This window comes from Merops nubicus, unplaced genomic scaffold (genome assembly GCF_000691845.1).
Source record: "Merops nubicus isolate BGI_N331 unplaced genomic scaffold, ASM69184v1 scaffold14978, whole genome shotgun sequence".
Classification (NCBI taxonomy): Eukaryota; Metazoa; Chordata; class Aves; order Coraciiformes; family Meropidae; genus Merops; species Merops nubicus.
In genome coordinates this window covers 1-14865 of record NW_008623760.1, presented here as the reverse complement: position 1 = coordinate 14865, position 14865 = coordinate 1, and the positions used below count along the sequence as shown (strand labels likewise).

General features: G+C 41.1%; 1 protein-coding gene across 1 annotated transcript; it reads right to left on the bottom strand.

Moving 5' to 3' along the window:
* Nucleotides 1-474: 474 nt before the first annotated feature.
* Nucleotides 475-9300, bottom strand: CA7 (carbonic anhydrase VII). Its single transcript, XM_008945187.1, has 7 exons — nt 9245-9300; nt 7056-7253; nt 4698-4816; nt 2992-3087; nt 2684-2746; nt 907-1062; nt 475-628 (listed from the first exon to the last, which is right to left on the bottom strand). The coding sequence occupies exons 1-7, from the start codon at nt 9282-9284 to the stop codon at nt 506-508; spliced, it is 795 nt and encodes a 264-aa protein (XP_008943435.1). The 5' UTR covers nt 9285-9300; the 3' UTR covers nt 475-505.
* Nucleotides 9301-14865: the final 5565 nt, after the last annotated feature.

The window sequence follows — 14865 nt, the reverse complement described above, 5'->3', positions numbered from 1 at the left end:
AGTGCTGCCCACATGCACTGTGTGTGTCAGGCAGCAAGAATACAGTGAAAGCAATATTTAAATCAGAGAGAGCTCAGCAAATGCTAACAAGAGATTTGTAAGGAAGACTTAGTTAAAATTTGTCCAAAATTGACTATTATTTTTTCATGTGTTAAATGAGAAATAGAAGTTGTGGCCATCAATACTAGTAGGTTACTACATAATTTCCCATTTTATATTAAGCGGGATTTGAATTCCACCTTAATTTTTAGAGTTTCAGGTCTTGGAAAACACTCTAGTTTATTCAACTATCCCTTATATTAAAAAGTGCTAGTTAAAAAGATGCCATTTCTCAAAAGAACAAAGAAGTCAAAATCTAAAATCAGAAGATTGTCCTCCTCCAAGTAGAGTGTTCATGGAAACAGCTATCTTGTGTGTTCCATGAGGATCTGAACACTCAAGTTTCTGTTTATGGTATCTCAGCTATGGAAGATCTTGGCTATCTCAGGGCCATTGTCAGTTTTCTTCAGGCCTTGAAGGAAGCTCGAACTACTCTCCCCTTAAGAGGCTGAGGAGGGCGAAAGTTATTCACCATTTGGATCCTCTGGTCTTCCTCAGTGGTAAAGAGGAGCATACGGAATTTCTCCAGCTGTAAATTCAGGTGAAATAATTTACTGCTTTAGAAGGCAATCATTTTTTTAAGAGAAGGACAAAAGGGAATTATTCAATACATTTTGTTAATAGAACAGATTCAAACAAAGATCCTAGAGAGTAGTAACAGAAAGAAATAGAAGCCCTTATTATTGAACAGGCTGATTATTCACAGGCTAATGGTCTTTTACTTAGCCCCATTTCAAACCAAAACACCCACCACCTCTTTATCCAGGGTTGAATCCTGCAAGAACTGAGAGAGTATCGAATGTTTACCTGTTTCTCAGAAATTCTGATGGGTTCTTTGAGCACTATCCATGTCACACTCTCATTAAGAGGTGGTGTTGTCAAAGAACCAAGGTACGTCCAGTAATCTAGACTCAAGGGCAGGAGACATTTGGGATTGAAGCTTCTAAATTGAGCTTTTGTTCCCTGGGGAAAAAAATATACTTGAAATTTCTATTTTCACTTTTAAGTGCAGATTAAAGAACTCTTTGAAGGAGAAAAAGATGCTAAAGTAAAATTAAAAAGTAGGGGAAAGGAAAAATATATAAAGGTTTGGCTGCCTTATAACAACTGTTATCCTAGGGTAGTAGAGCAAGTGTGATGCTTGCCTCTGGCTTACTAGACTTTTAAGTTCCTGCCCCAGTGCCTCTACCAAAGTTCAGCTCTTGTCACAAAAGGTCTAAAAGTAATGCAGGAATTTATTCTGCGTGTAGTGTTCAATGTGACCTGTACATAATACCATGGCAGGATTCCTTGTTTCATTACTTGCTATGCTCTAACCTTCCCATCTATTTCAGTAGAAAAATCAAACTATGGAACACTTTGCACCAAACAATCATCATCCGCTAGGAAAAACATTTGCTTTGAAAAAATAAAATGTTCTAGTCTAAAACTAGAGGAAGGTGGATCAACCAAAAGGCCATTAGAAACAGGAGGTGTTGCCTAAACTAGTGATTGCCTTAACTACCAGAGCGTAGTGTAAGATTTTTCAGCCTGTAGGAGTATCTGCAAGGTACTTAGTTATTTAGAAATCACTGTCCCGTTGCCTGTAAAATTGCTGATAAGGAAAAAATGAGCAGCTTATTCCCAGTGGCAAGCCTGCAGACCTTCCATCACTCCAACTGAGAGATACCTATTTCTCTCCTGCAAGTGGAAGAGATCACTTAAACACCAAAGTATTATTCAGTGTGTCTGCAGCCTACATATTGCTGTGTAACTACCTTCACTTCCCATCTTTCACAAGCACATAGACAGGAGTGAGAAATAATGTGCCCACTCAAGTATTAGATACAGTTTATTTTGCATATTAGAACTTTTGCATGTTACAGAATACATGAACCTCATGCAAATCCAGAAAGGATAAAATCTGTAGTGCTCTAATCAGTCTGCACTTGAGAAAGTGCAGCAGGTATCAAACTTAAGCAAAGATCTCAGATTCATCTGATTAATAGACCACCATCAGGTATTGCTGTAATAACAGACTAACTCAGGGCCTCATTAAGATTATCTTCTGACAGAGCTTTGCAGCAGAAAACAGCCAGCCAGTTTTGACTTGTTCAAGGCTAGGCTCAGTGGAAAAGGATTATTTTGCTGAGTGTAAGAGCTGAGCCTGAAGGGCCATGGAGCTTTTGACTTCAGATACTCTGGGAAATGTAGAACCTCTGAATGACCGGTGGGGTCAGCATAGCCTGGGGAGGCACTGGAACAGGTTTCCTAGAGAGGCTGAGGATGCCCCATCCCTGCAAGTGTTCAAGGCCAGGCTGGATGGGACTTTGAGCAACCTGATCTAGTGGAAGGTGCATCTGCCCATGGCAGGGGGGTTTGAACTAGGTGATCTTTAAGGTCCCTTCCAACCCAGCACATTCTATTTTACGATTCTGTTCTAAACAAGATTAATTTTGGAGGGGAAGAAGAAAATTAAACTGCAGTGATGTTGTAATGATGGGAAGATATATGGGGGTTGATGTTCCATTTTTGTCTCAAACGTATACGTGAGCTTGATTTTTAAAGGATATCCCAGAAACAATTAAAAGAGCTTAAAACTTACCTTAAATTTTACCATGTACAAAGCATCAGTGAGTCTATTCATATTGGCATGTTCTTTCCCAATCTAAAATAATGGAATAGACAGGTTAAATAGGAATGACTGCAGTTATTCTTTGAACAGGTGTTGGGTTTTTATCTGAATCTCAGCATTCCTACTAAAGCTAGTTTAACAGCAATTTGCAATGAGTTACTGCTTCCAACAAGTCATCTGTTTTCCTTAAGCACTTCTTAAATACGTGGCTTAGTTCTCAAACACTTGACAGCATAATGCTTTTTATCATGTAAACATGCTATTTTTGTGATTCTTACCTCCAAGAAAACACCAACTACTGCCAAGCCATCTGGAGCTGCTGCTGCTTCTCCAAATGTTGCATATTTTCTGGCATTCCAGTGAACTAAGTGGAGCTTTAAAGAAAAATAAATAGTGATACATGTTGTGAACATAGGTTATGTCATGTCAACAGGACCTAATAGCCATTCATGACAGAACAAACATTTTGCTTCAAAGGTATCTTTGGAAAGATGAGCAAGTTCAATCTTTCAGACCAGCCCATTAGCACAGACAGACATTGAACTCATTTCTATCTATCAGCGTGTATTAGGTTTGCTTGGCAAGGTGTTGGTAGCAGGGTCCCACACGGGTGGCTTCTGTGAGAAACTGCTAGAGTTTCCCCCCATGTCCAACAGAGCCAATACCAGCCACCTCCAGGATGAGCCCACTGCTGGCTAAGGCAGAGCCCCTCAGTGACAGCGGTAGCACCTCTGTAACATATTTAAGAAGGAGCAAGAGGAAAAACCTGTGCAACTGCAGCTGGAGAAAGGAGGGAGAATGCAGAGAAACAACTCTGCAGACACCAAGGCCAGTGAAAGGAAGGGGATGAGGTGCCCCAGACACCAGAGCAGCAGAGAAACCCTGCAGCCCATGGTGAAGACCATAGTGCAGTAGGCTGTCCCCCTGCAGCCCATGGGGGTTCACAGTAGGGCAGATATCCACCTGCAGCCCATTGAGGACCTCATGCTAGAGCAGATGTATGCCTGACAGAGGCTAGGACCCCATGGGAAGCCTGCACTGGAGCAAGCTCTTAGCAGGACCTGAGGACCCGTGGCAAGAGAGGAGCCCACGCTGGAGCAGGTTTGCTGGCAGGACTTGTGACCAGACAGGGAACTCACACTGGAGTAGTCCATGAAGAACTGTAGCCCAGGGGAAGGAGCTTGCCAGAGCAGTTCATGAAGAACTGCAGCCTTCAGAAAGGACTCACATTGGAGAAGTTTGTGGAGTGTTGGCTCCTATGGGAGGGAATGCCACATTGAAGTAGGAGAAGAGTGTGAGAAGTTCTCTCTCCAAGGAGCACAGAGCAGCAGAAATGACTTGTGATGAACTGACCACAACCCCCATTCCCTATGCCCCTGTGCTGCTGGGGTGGAGGAAGTAGAGAAAATTTGGAGTGAAGTCAAGCCTGGGAGGAAGGGAAGAGTGGAGGGAAGATGTTTTTAAGATTTGGTTTGATTTCTCATTATCCTTCTTTGATTTAATCAGTAAACTCTCCCTATCTCAACCCACAGGCCTTTTGTTGTAGTTTCTCTCCTCTGTCTAGCTGAGGAGGGGGAGTGATAGAGCAGCTCCGGTGAGCACCTGGCACCCAGCCAGGACAAACCCACCACACAGCTTTCATTTGAAACCTGTCACCTAACTTCCCTGGTACAGGCCTTCAAGCACTGTGCTCCAGTAGTACTCACTGGTAGATTCAAGGATGCTACACTTCTGTAATATTTGGAATAGACTGTGCTGGAAAAGGCCTTTACCTTATCTTAACTTTGCAGAACTTTCTCAAGAGCCCTCAGATGAAGCCATTTCTAAGCTATGGATAGCACTAGCACGGTCATTTAATTCTCATTATAGTCTATGCATGGTGAGTGAGCAATCGGAATCCTAAGAGACATCCAGTCCCCACCGCAAAGGCATTTGCCAACAGCATTTGCATAAATTAATCCCATCTGTAAAAACACATTATTACCTCACAGGGAAAAGGTTTGCCATCAATTGTGTGCTCTGACCCCTGGCTGTGCTTTGTCCCCCAGTGAAAGTGAAACTGCTTTAGTCGGAATGGATTCTCCAGGGGACCACCGCTGATGGCTAGGCAGAAAAAAAAAAGGAAAAAACTTAAGTATTCTGGCTCTTTAGCTTCCCATTAGTAAAAACTAACCACTGCTGACACAACAGAGGAAAAAAGCCAGCAGCATCTCCTAGTTGTCGATATGAAAGAGCTGCATCATCCAGACACATAGAAAAGCTGAATTTCTTAATGGAAAGCACCTGTAGTCACATAAAAATTTAAATGTAAAACATTGAGTGGCTACTTGTACAGAATTTAGTAGCTTGTAGTTATGCCTTTCCTGTTAAACACAAGAAACCCAAGATGAATATTAAAAACAAATTGGGATTTGAAACTCATGTACCTGAAATTTGACAGTGCTACTTGAGATTTTCTGCAACAGAGTGTAGATATATTGAGCACCAGGTAGACAGCTCAGCTTAGTATTTCCTTTTTAGAGTGTCTTCATTTCTAGTGGAGCTTATCTGTAATGTTTCCTTTAAATACCTCATCCCATAAAAGAGGTAATGTAACAGCTTGTACTTTACACGAGACCATTCAGAATCTCAAATCACCTTGTAAAGATGAGGAAGTGCTACATAGAAGCTTCATAGATCATTTAGAAATAATTCTTAAGTACAAATGAATGTTTAAGATGCCACTTATAGAAGATACTTTATGAGGAGCATTAATAATCTCCTAGTATATTTTTCTGAATTTAGCAATGGAATGCATCACCTGTCTCAAATGATTTTAAGAAATCTAGCTCTGATGGGTTACTGTCAAAATTTTGTTGTGCCATTTATGCAGAGCTGTGAGTCACTAGATCTATTTCAATACAACTAAAAACACTTTAAAACCATCTTTTCCACTCCTAGCAGTCTTCTTTCTTGAAAGTGTTATTAAAGCGAGGCACATGCTTAGTGTAGGAAGGGCAGAGGTTTTCATTCCTGCATGTGCTCCAACTCTGTATCTCTAAATGCAGAGTAATAGATTGTGTTCGGAAAACTTCTAAAGCTGGATAAAGGTCACTGTTACATGGATAGAGTTCAGCTTAGAACTGCATGAAAGTCATTAGCAAGCTAAGATAATACTTCAAGATATATTTTACAAGTTCTCTTTGTAGGGTGATATGCTTAATGGATCCGTGTAGTAAGATTTTAGAAAATGCACATCCCGTCTTCTTTTCAAATTCAGTAAAGATGCTTGAAAACCTGACCATTCCATTGGGCAGTTCCTTGGATTCATTCCAGAAAAGAAATTACAAACCAAAACGGCTGGATTTTTAACAAGCCCTCATTTCAAAGGGTTACTTGCACAGACAAGTCACTTTACAGAAAAGTTACTTGTTTTGAGTATCCCGTATATATCCTATTTAGCAAGAACCAATAAACACACCCAAATGGAAGAGAAAAATCACCTAGTAAGTTTAAAAATTGCTCAGAGTGCTTTTGTTTTGTTTTAAATGCACTTTTCCCATATATCAGCCACTTCACTGTCTCCATTTGAATGCTCTTCTTCTACCCCCCAGATGTAAAAGCAAGGTCTGCCATGGAGGTAGCATTAACAGAAGCAATCAATCACTGAGAGGATTTATAGTCTCTGCCAAGAGCTGAGACAAGAATAATATACAACTGCAGATAGTCCAACATGTACAAGCTGCTACCAACTCAGAATTAGCTGAAGATTTTATAATTTCTGAAGAAATTCAAGTGCTATGAGGCAGGGAGGAAAGAAGAAATCAGTGCAAGGTGCCAGTGACTGGTCCAGATCCAACTTGGTGACTATGATTATGATGACTACACTGTGTGACCTGATCTTTAAATCCTCTCCCCTACCCTTGTGGATGGAAACTGGGCAGAATGGGCACGTGTGTTAGCACCTTTCTTTTGGAGTATCATGGAAACAGGACAGTGAAGGCTGTACCTATCTACTGTGCATGCTGGATGTGGCCTAGCCGTGCTGGAGAGATGTGTGGATTCCCTGTCTAGCAAAATGACAATCCCCATTTAAAAGGGAAGCACTGCAAACAAACTTCTGATTTTCCTGATGCAAGAGGAATTTTCCTAATTCTGCTATGCAATATTCCACTGCTAGAGAGACTTAAGCAAAGACGAGAAATGTGATGCTTAAAGACAAAATATAAAGGGCTTTGGTCATATACCTTGTTCTAAAGTGAAATTATACATCATATAAAATATACTATACAGGATGTTCTTTTTTCACCTTGCCAAGTCACAAAATAGTATTCCAAGTTAGTTGGCTGTGTGTTAGTCTCACCTGTCTTGTCATCAGTATCTTCAAACTCAACCATAACTGAATGGCCATTGTTGGAGATGCTGAGAGATGAACATGATTCATAGGAGATAATAAGTGGCTTCAGATTAGGGTCATAAACTGCTTTTGCAGAAACTATATCAATAGGTGACTGGCGGTTCCCTTCGGCAATAGGGTAGGATTTATGCCACTCTGAAGGTCCTTCAGAAGGAAAGAAAGGAAAGAATCATTATTCTGTTCCTACTATACACAAAATAACCATTGCAGGTTTTCGTGAGGCTTGAAGTAAAGTTTGCTGAGCAGGAGTGACTTGCAAGTTTGGTATCTGAGAAGTTCACTGAAATCCTAAACTGGTGTGTTTTTATTAGCACAAATCAGCTGCGATAAGATTCAAATATCTTGTACAAAACACACTGAGGAAATCACAGCACAATGACCAACTGCTGTATCCTCAGGTATGTGCCGCTAGTTCTCTGCAGAGTTTGTCATCACATTGCTAAGGTGTCCAAAGACCTTCCAAGGGGGGTGCAGATATAAGCACACTTGCATGCACTCCCCCAAAGAAACAGCATTTCATTATTGCTGGGAAAGATAGTGTAAAAGCTCCAGGGATTCAAATTAGATGCAGATGACTCAATCTCTTAGCTACTGACTATACAGTTATTTTTAAAACCCTTTTATGACTGCAGTAAATCTGAGGCAGCTTCATTCTTCACTCATGCCCATTATGGTATCGCTCTACCCCGAGTGAAGGGTACAGTGTGATAATGAACATTTTTGGACTTCCTGACCCCAATAGAGTGGGGAAAAAGCCCAATTTAATAACACAGCTCTCTGCTGCCATAGGTGCAACATTATTACACTGTTTAACAGAACCTTACCTATATCAAGAATTAACTTATTCTTACAACTCCTTTTCTTACTTTGATATGATAGTGCAAGAAGCCATCAAATTCTTTTATTGCTTATGTTGATAAAGTATTAACAGTAACAATTGTACTTTAACAGTCTCAAGAAGCACATTCCTAATTGTAGCATTCTCACATACTTTCACAAGTTGTTTCACAAGTTTGTTTTAAAATCAAGCATAGGTGTTTACCCTCCTTGAGTTTACATAACTAAGAAAGCAATCTGTTATACTCTGATTTGTCTTTGGCATTTTCTGAAAAAACTACACTTGTAAAATAGTGTCTTTTCACAGCCTGCCTATAAAGTAGATTTAGGATTTAAATGCTGTTACACAAGCTTAGGCATTATGATTTGTCGCTTACGAGCTTTATTGCTACTACCTTTATGCCCAAACACAGTGCTCTGTACTAGCACTAACCAGCTTCACCTAACTTTCAAACTTACTTTTGAACTCACAGAAACTAAAATTATTACTGCTAAGAGAGAATGGCTCCTAAAGGTTATGCAAAAGACTCCTGTTGGACCTTTAGCAGCCAAAATAATTGCTGTCAAAAGAGAGAGACATCTGAAAGTTATGCAAAAGACTGTCTTATTGGAGATCTTCAGTCACTCATCCATCCTTCTCTGTAAAGGATACAGGTGCTATAAAACACTGCTGTAGGAATCTCTCAGTAACTCCACATATCCTCTCACTCTGTGACATGCATTCTTAGAGGTGGGAAGCAAAGGAGAATGACTAAATTAAAAACTGCCAAATCAGGAAGCATAAATGGTGCTGTAAGAGATCTCTGATACTGATTTGCACAATTTGTTTGGATTCTAGAAACACAGAACATATACCTTTTTTTATTCACTTCTCTGGAAGCCCAGATATCACATTTCAACAGCTCCACAGGGCAGGAGACCTATTACTGCTCTACAAAATCTTCCGTACTTAAAAGAGGTGCTTTTGGAGAGACAGATGCAGTGAATCCTTCTCATAACAGCTTTTGGGAGAGGGACCCATCTGTAATATCTGCAACCTGAAAAAGATCACTCAGTACTGCTTCCCCCAGTTTAGGAACATTGATTGCAGCACTGAAAGGCAGCAGGGGTAAGTTCAAACATCTTTTGGTGCCACTGTCTGGGTGCTATTTATTATCAAGAAAGTAATTAATTACCTGCTGTATATACTTGGTGCTTGCAGATACAAAATGCAGGCAGCTCTGCAGGGCTCAGGCAACAGTTCTAGAAAGAAAATGCGTGGGGGAAGAAAGAGGCAGCAGGGAAATGCTGTAACCTACCGTCATCCCGCCCATATCCCCAACTGCGGTGGCCAGTCATTATCGGGGAGCTGCCCCCGCCTCGCTCCCGGCTCTTTGAGCGGGGCACTGCTGCTTACCTGCCTTTATAGCGGCTCACCGGGGGAGCGGGTCAGCCCCTTAAAGACACAGAGCAACCAGAACAGCTCCCGTAGGACAAGGAAAGCTCCCGCCTTCCTCCGGCTCCCAACTTCCTACCCCTGCTCCTGCTGCTGCTCACTCTACTGGCTGACACAGCACAGGGGAAGGAACATTTAAAACTGAGACAACTGAAGTCCAGGACGTGGAGAGGACACGAGACTGTTCAGGTGGCATGGGGATCAAATTTAGAAAAAAAGCAGTAGTATTTTCTCATTCCACACCACGAGGAAGCAAGAGCCATAACCCATCTGAGCATGAGGGCACAGCAGTGCGTGCAGGCTGCATGGCAACTGCCCTTCTCACTTCTGTGTTCTGCAGGACACACCTCTGCCTCTCTTTGCGTCTCTCTCCAGATGAAAGAAATTATGTTTCCATCTGATTTGTGATTAAAGCTTCAGAATCAGCGCATAGATGAGCTGAAGAACATTCTCATCTCAGAAAAAATTACTTGTGCTACTTTTAAACAAGGGAAAAATCACCAGTTAAGGGTAAATTTGTAATCTGTGGCGTTTTTTGTTTGTTTGTTTTTCTTTGCAACTCTAAATAAACTTTTTAAAAAACAAAAGTATGGCTATCCTAGAGAATAGAACACAGCAGACTAGAGAAAAGAGCTGATATGTAAATCCTCAGTTATCTGGTATGATATGGGGGTTTCTTGCCCCTTGCTAGGCCCATGAACAGGCTACAATGATACCCATATCTTAAGGCATCTCTGTGGCAAGAAAAATGGCTCTGTGGCAGTAACTTTGTTAGATCTGAGGAACTGCTGTCTGCAAAGGCTACATTTTAGAAACATATTGATTTTCACAAAGACAACAGCACACAGTAATAGAGATTCTTCTACTATGCAATCAAGAAAATAAAAGAAAAAATCAATGAACGCATTTTATGCAACTTTTATATTGTGGTATTGCCTTGTAAGAATTAATTTTCTTTTTCAGGCGCTTTCCTTAGGATTCAGGTATAAAACCTTTGAGATTCACTGATGCAAGCTAAATCACTCAATAAGTGATGTAAACTGCTCTAAGGGTGTCCACAAAGCAGTTCTGCAATGACTTACTCAGGTCATCATCTCAATTTATTTCTGTAAACTTCTGTGAGCTGCTTAGGCCCCTGCCTAGGGACTGAGGCTGCAGGTTTGTCTGTGGCCAGGCAGTCTGCACGCACAGGTCCTCGTGGTGACTCAGATACTGGAAGGGGTACAGCAGCACTGCCGTTGGGTTAAATACTTTGCAGCTTAGCAGGACGAATGAGCTGGGAGAAGTTGTGATGCTTTGTTTCTGTGCTGTGTTTGTAGACAGACAGGGAAGCCAGAAGTAGTCTGGCAGATAGTCAGGAAAGCTGCTCCAGAACATGGGAAAAAGTACAAAAAAATATCAGCTTACCAGTGGAAAGAAGAAATGGAAGAGGAATTCTGGATGTTAAAAAAGCAGACTATAGATAGGGGGGAACCATACAGGCTCAGATCTTGCTGACAGGGCAGAGTGCTATTGAAGTGGCCCAATGTCTACATGCATTTGACAGCATTCACCGCTTTGGCTTTTATCTCCTCTCATTTAAAACCACATAGATGTCTACATATGTGCACTACAAAGGAGGGGCACAGGAAGGACACTGAGAAAGGTAGTAGAAAACATGCTGAAGATATGGCAGGAAAAGGACTCCACAAAATAGACATTTAAATTGTTGGATTTAGAAGAGGTGAAAAGGGGGAATGACAATACCTGAGAGGAAAGAAAAAAATAGCTTAAATAAAATTTTAGCTATAAATCATAGAATCATAGAATCCTTTAAGTTGGAAGGGACCTTCAAGATCATCAAGTCCAACCATTGAGCCATTAGGGCTCTAAAGTCCTCTGCTAAAACAGATCAGAATCTGTCAGGGTTGGAAGGGACCACAAGGATCCCCCAGTTCCAACCCCTCTGCCATGAGCAGGGACACCTCCCACTAGATCAGGCTGCCCAGAGCCTCCTCCAGCCTGGCCTTAAAGACCCCCAGGGATGGGGCCTCATCCACCTCCCTGGGCAACCCATTCCAGGGTCTCACCACTCTCATGGGGAAGAACTTCTTCCTCACGTCCAGCCTGAATCTGCCCACTGCCAGCTTTGCCCCGTTCCCCCTAGTCCTGTTGTTACTTGGTACCCTAAAAAGTCCCTCCCCAGCTTTCTTGTAGGCCCCCCTAAGATACTGGAAGGCCACATGATAGCCAGTGTTTATATGGCAGTTTAATGTGCTCCCCAATCCAATCAACCTTCTTTTTTTTTTTTTTTGTGAGGAAAATAATGTTTTCCTCAAAGCTGGGTAATACAGCTGCTTACACAAATATACTGTTCTGTAACCCTGACACCTCTTGATACTGGCTGCCTCTAACAACGGATTTTCACCGATTCTGTCCTCAAATTATCATTTTTCAGTTTAAAAGTTGCAGTAGTAATCTAACTCTGATCTCAATTTTACTAGCTTGAATCAAGGAGATTTGCATCATACTCATGAACTTAAGGAAGCGAGAAGAAAAGAGTGGTAGGTGCTTAAAGGGTTGATTTCTCCAGTGCTGACCTACAAGTGAATTGTGATATCTACATATTTCTCATGGGTTTTGACTACATCTCAAAAGTGTCTGCTTAGCAGTGAATGACAGAAGACATAATTTCAAACAGTGAAATGTTTCAAGCTACCTGAAAGAATAATTCTGTCTTCCCCAGCCTTCACACTTGGGGTTGTATTCCTCTTTGACAGTAATGATGAGTGAGCAGAGTAGCAGCCTAGGGCAAATACATACATGGGATCTTCTGAACCTGTCGCTATGTTGTGATACTGAACTAACAATAAAGGCTTCAGTTTTCCCACCCCTGTATACAGAACAGTTTTCTTCATGATTTATTTTGCACTCCCTTTATTAAAATTGCTATGTAACAACAGACCATTATGGTTAGAAAGCTTCAGGTAAGATTGGAATGCCAAATAGAAGCTGAATTTATTAAGCTTTGCAGGTTTGAGGAAATTGGATTTTTGAACCTCTGAGGCAAGTTGTCTCCATGGCACAGACCCGCAGTCCTTGGGAGGTACTCAGACACAGAGGTCATGTCACTTGAGGATAATGCTTTTGGCATATATTACTGCATCACTGTGGAGGGCCAGAGCTGCATTTAGGAGACATAAAATGAAAGGACAGTTATTTTTTTCTGAGGGGAATGGCTAAATGTCACTCTCAGTGTATTTACTTAAGCAACTTGGCAATTATCTTTGCTGAGCATCTTTAATAACAATGGCATACATTTGAACAAAGTATCACGTGCCTTCCTGAATGCAGATGAGTGTGTCTGATGTGTCATTGCCTATTAACAAAAATCTGGCAGAAACATACTCAGTTTGGGTACAGGCTGCTCACTCCAGAGCCCTTGAAATACAACAGGTAAGAGCAGATTAAATGTTAAAACATTCATCACTGCAGAGCTTGCCTACACCTCAGGTTCTTGAAAGAGTATCTTGTTTATCCAGGCAGCTCATCTCTCATTGCCATTACTGATGCTGGAAGTTTCCAAAGGGAGCTGCTCTAAGGTGACATCTGTTCTTCAGGTGTGCGTTAAAATAACTTAGAATGAATCCAGAAACTGCACAAAACTACTTCACAAGGTAAATATAAACAGGAGGGTCTACTGCCAACACTAAACATTAATAAGCATTAATAAATAAATATACATTTAATAAGTTAAATGTAAATAATTATTTTTTCTCTATTTAAAAAAGTATCTTATTAAAAAAGTGGCTGCCTACACTTGATGACTGGCAATAGAAATTTCAAATTTTGCATTCTCAAGTTTTTCTTTGCAAACAGAAAAATGTGATGGCTGTATGTTGAGATTCCCATGCATCCAGTGTAACTTCAGGAGCTGAAAGTGTCAATCCTTCTCCCACAGCTACACAGTGACATTCATGGGATTCCTAAGGGAGAGAACTCAACACTTATTTACTGGGAATCACTTCCTGGCAAAAGGGAAAATTAAGAAAAACAAGCTCCTTAAGTACTTAAGTAAGAAGGGACTGAGAATAAAAGGACTAAAAGGACATGCATAGTAATAACAGACAATTTGGCAAGAGAAAAAACTTGACTAAAATATGGGGCAAGAGGAAAGAAGGAATTTATTTTGCACATTCTTGGCAAAGCAAGGCAGGAAAAGAACAGGGTACCTGGCTCCCTCTGAGTTTCCCAGCCTTCCTCTGCCACTTTTTATTATTATTACTTGTCTTTGACCTCTAAAGCTAAACACACTTGGCTGCTTTACACCAGAAATGGGGACGATATTTTGGAACTAAGTCTGAAATAATAATTCTTATAATTTATGGTTTGTCCCATTGAAACTGTTTAATTGTAGCAGATAGTGAGAACAGAACGACACAACTTTTGATTTTGGTAAACAGAACATTCCTACAAATATTGCAGCAGTCACTGAAATATTAGTGGAAGGAAGGATTTATTGTGACACAGCAAACACAATGCCTGAGAAAAACGAACTTTGGAGGAGATAGATACAGTCTATGGGAAAACAAGAGCCTGAGAAAAACGAACTTTGGAGGAGATACAGTCTATGGGAAAACAAGAGTGGAAGCACTGCATTGTATTATAACACCATCTGCAAGGCATAAATCACTAAATTTTAATTGCACCGTTGTATAATTCATTCTGGAAGGTTCTAAAGAGAACCAGATTGAAATTAAAACATAATTTCCTTCGATGGGCTAAGAAATCCACTGGAATAATGCACACATTTTAGGGTTCCTCTTTTGTTGTTGAAACAGTGCCAGAGATGTTGATTGAAATTTTATGAAATGTGCTTTTTCTGTTTTCTTGTACACTTTCATAGTACAATCTGTATTGATGCTATGTGGATTTTCAAAATAGAAGTACATAGATGCAAAAAGTTTCAGATTTTATTGTCTCAATACTAAAAAAAAAAAAAATTATAATAATGTAGGCCACTTCTGCACAACATCTTAATCGATTTTTCTGAATGCAGGTATCTGCAGGGCTTGGCTTAGACGGCTGTAAAATGCTTCAAAACTTCATGTCAGAAGGTTGGCTGAGAGATGACGAGAAATATGCATTATGGACCTATATCGCAGGAATGGCACCACGGCTTTATAAATGTGTTCCTGCAGGAAAATGCACCCTGCGTTTCTATGTCCGTGACTCCCATCAGCTTCGGTGTCCCCCAAAGATCTCATGACCTGCCTTCTCAGCAGTTTTTTTCTACTGTTTCCCACCTGCCATCTCAATTCCATTGAACTATGACGGCTGCTCTTCGCACAGCCCCGCAGCATGCGGGGAAACCTCTGCGCCAGCACGGGAGCTTTCACCTGCTCGCACAAGACTGAAGCCACGCCCGGGAGCCTCAAGAGGAGGGATCCTGCTGTCCCGCAGCTCAGCCTCAGGTAACACGCAGGACGGGCCGGGAGCCCTGTC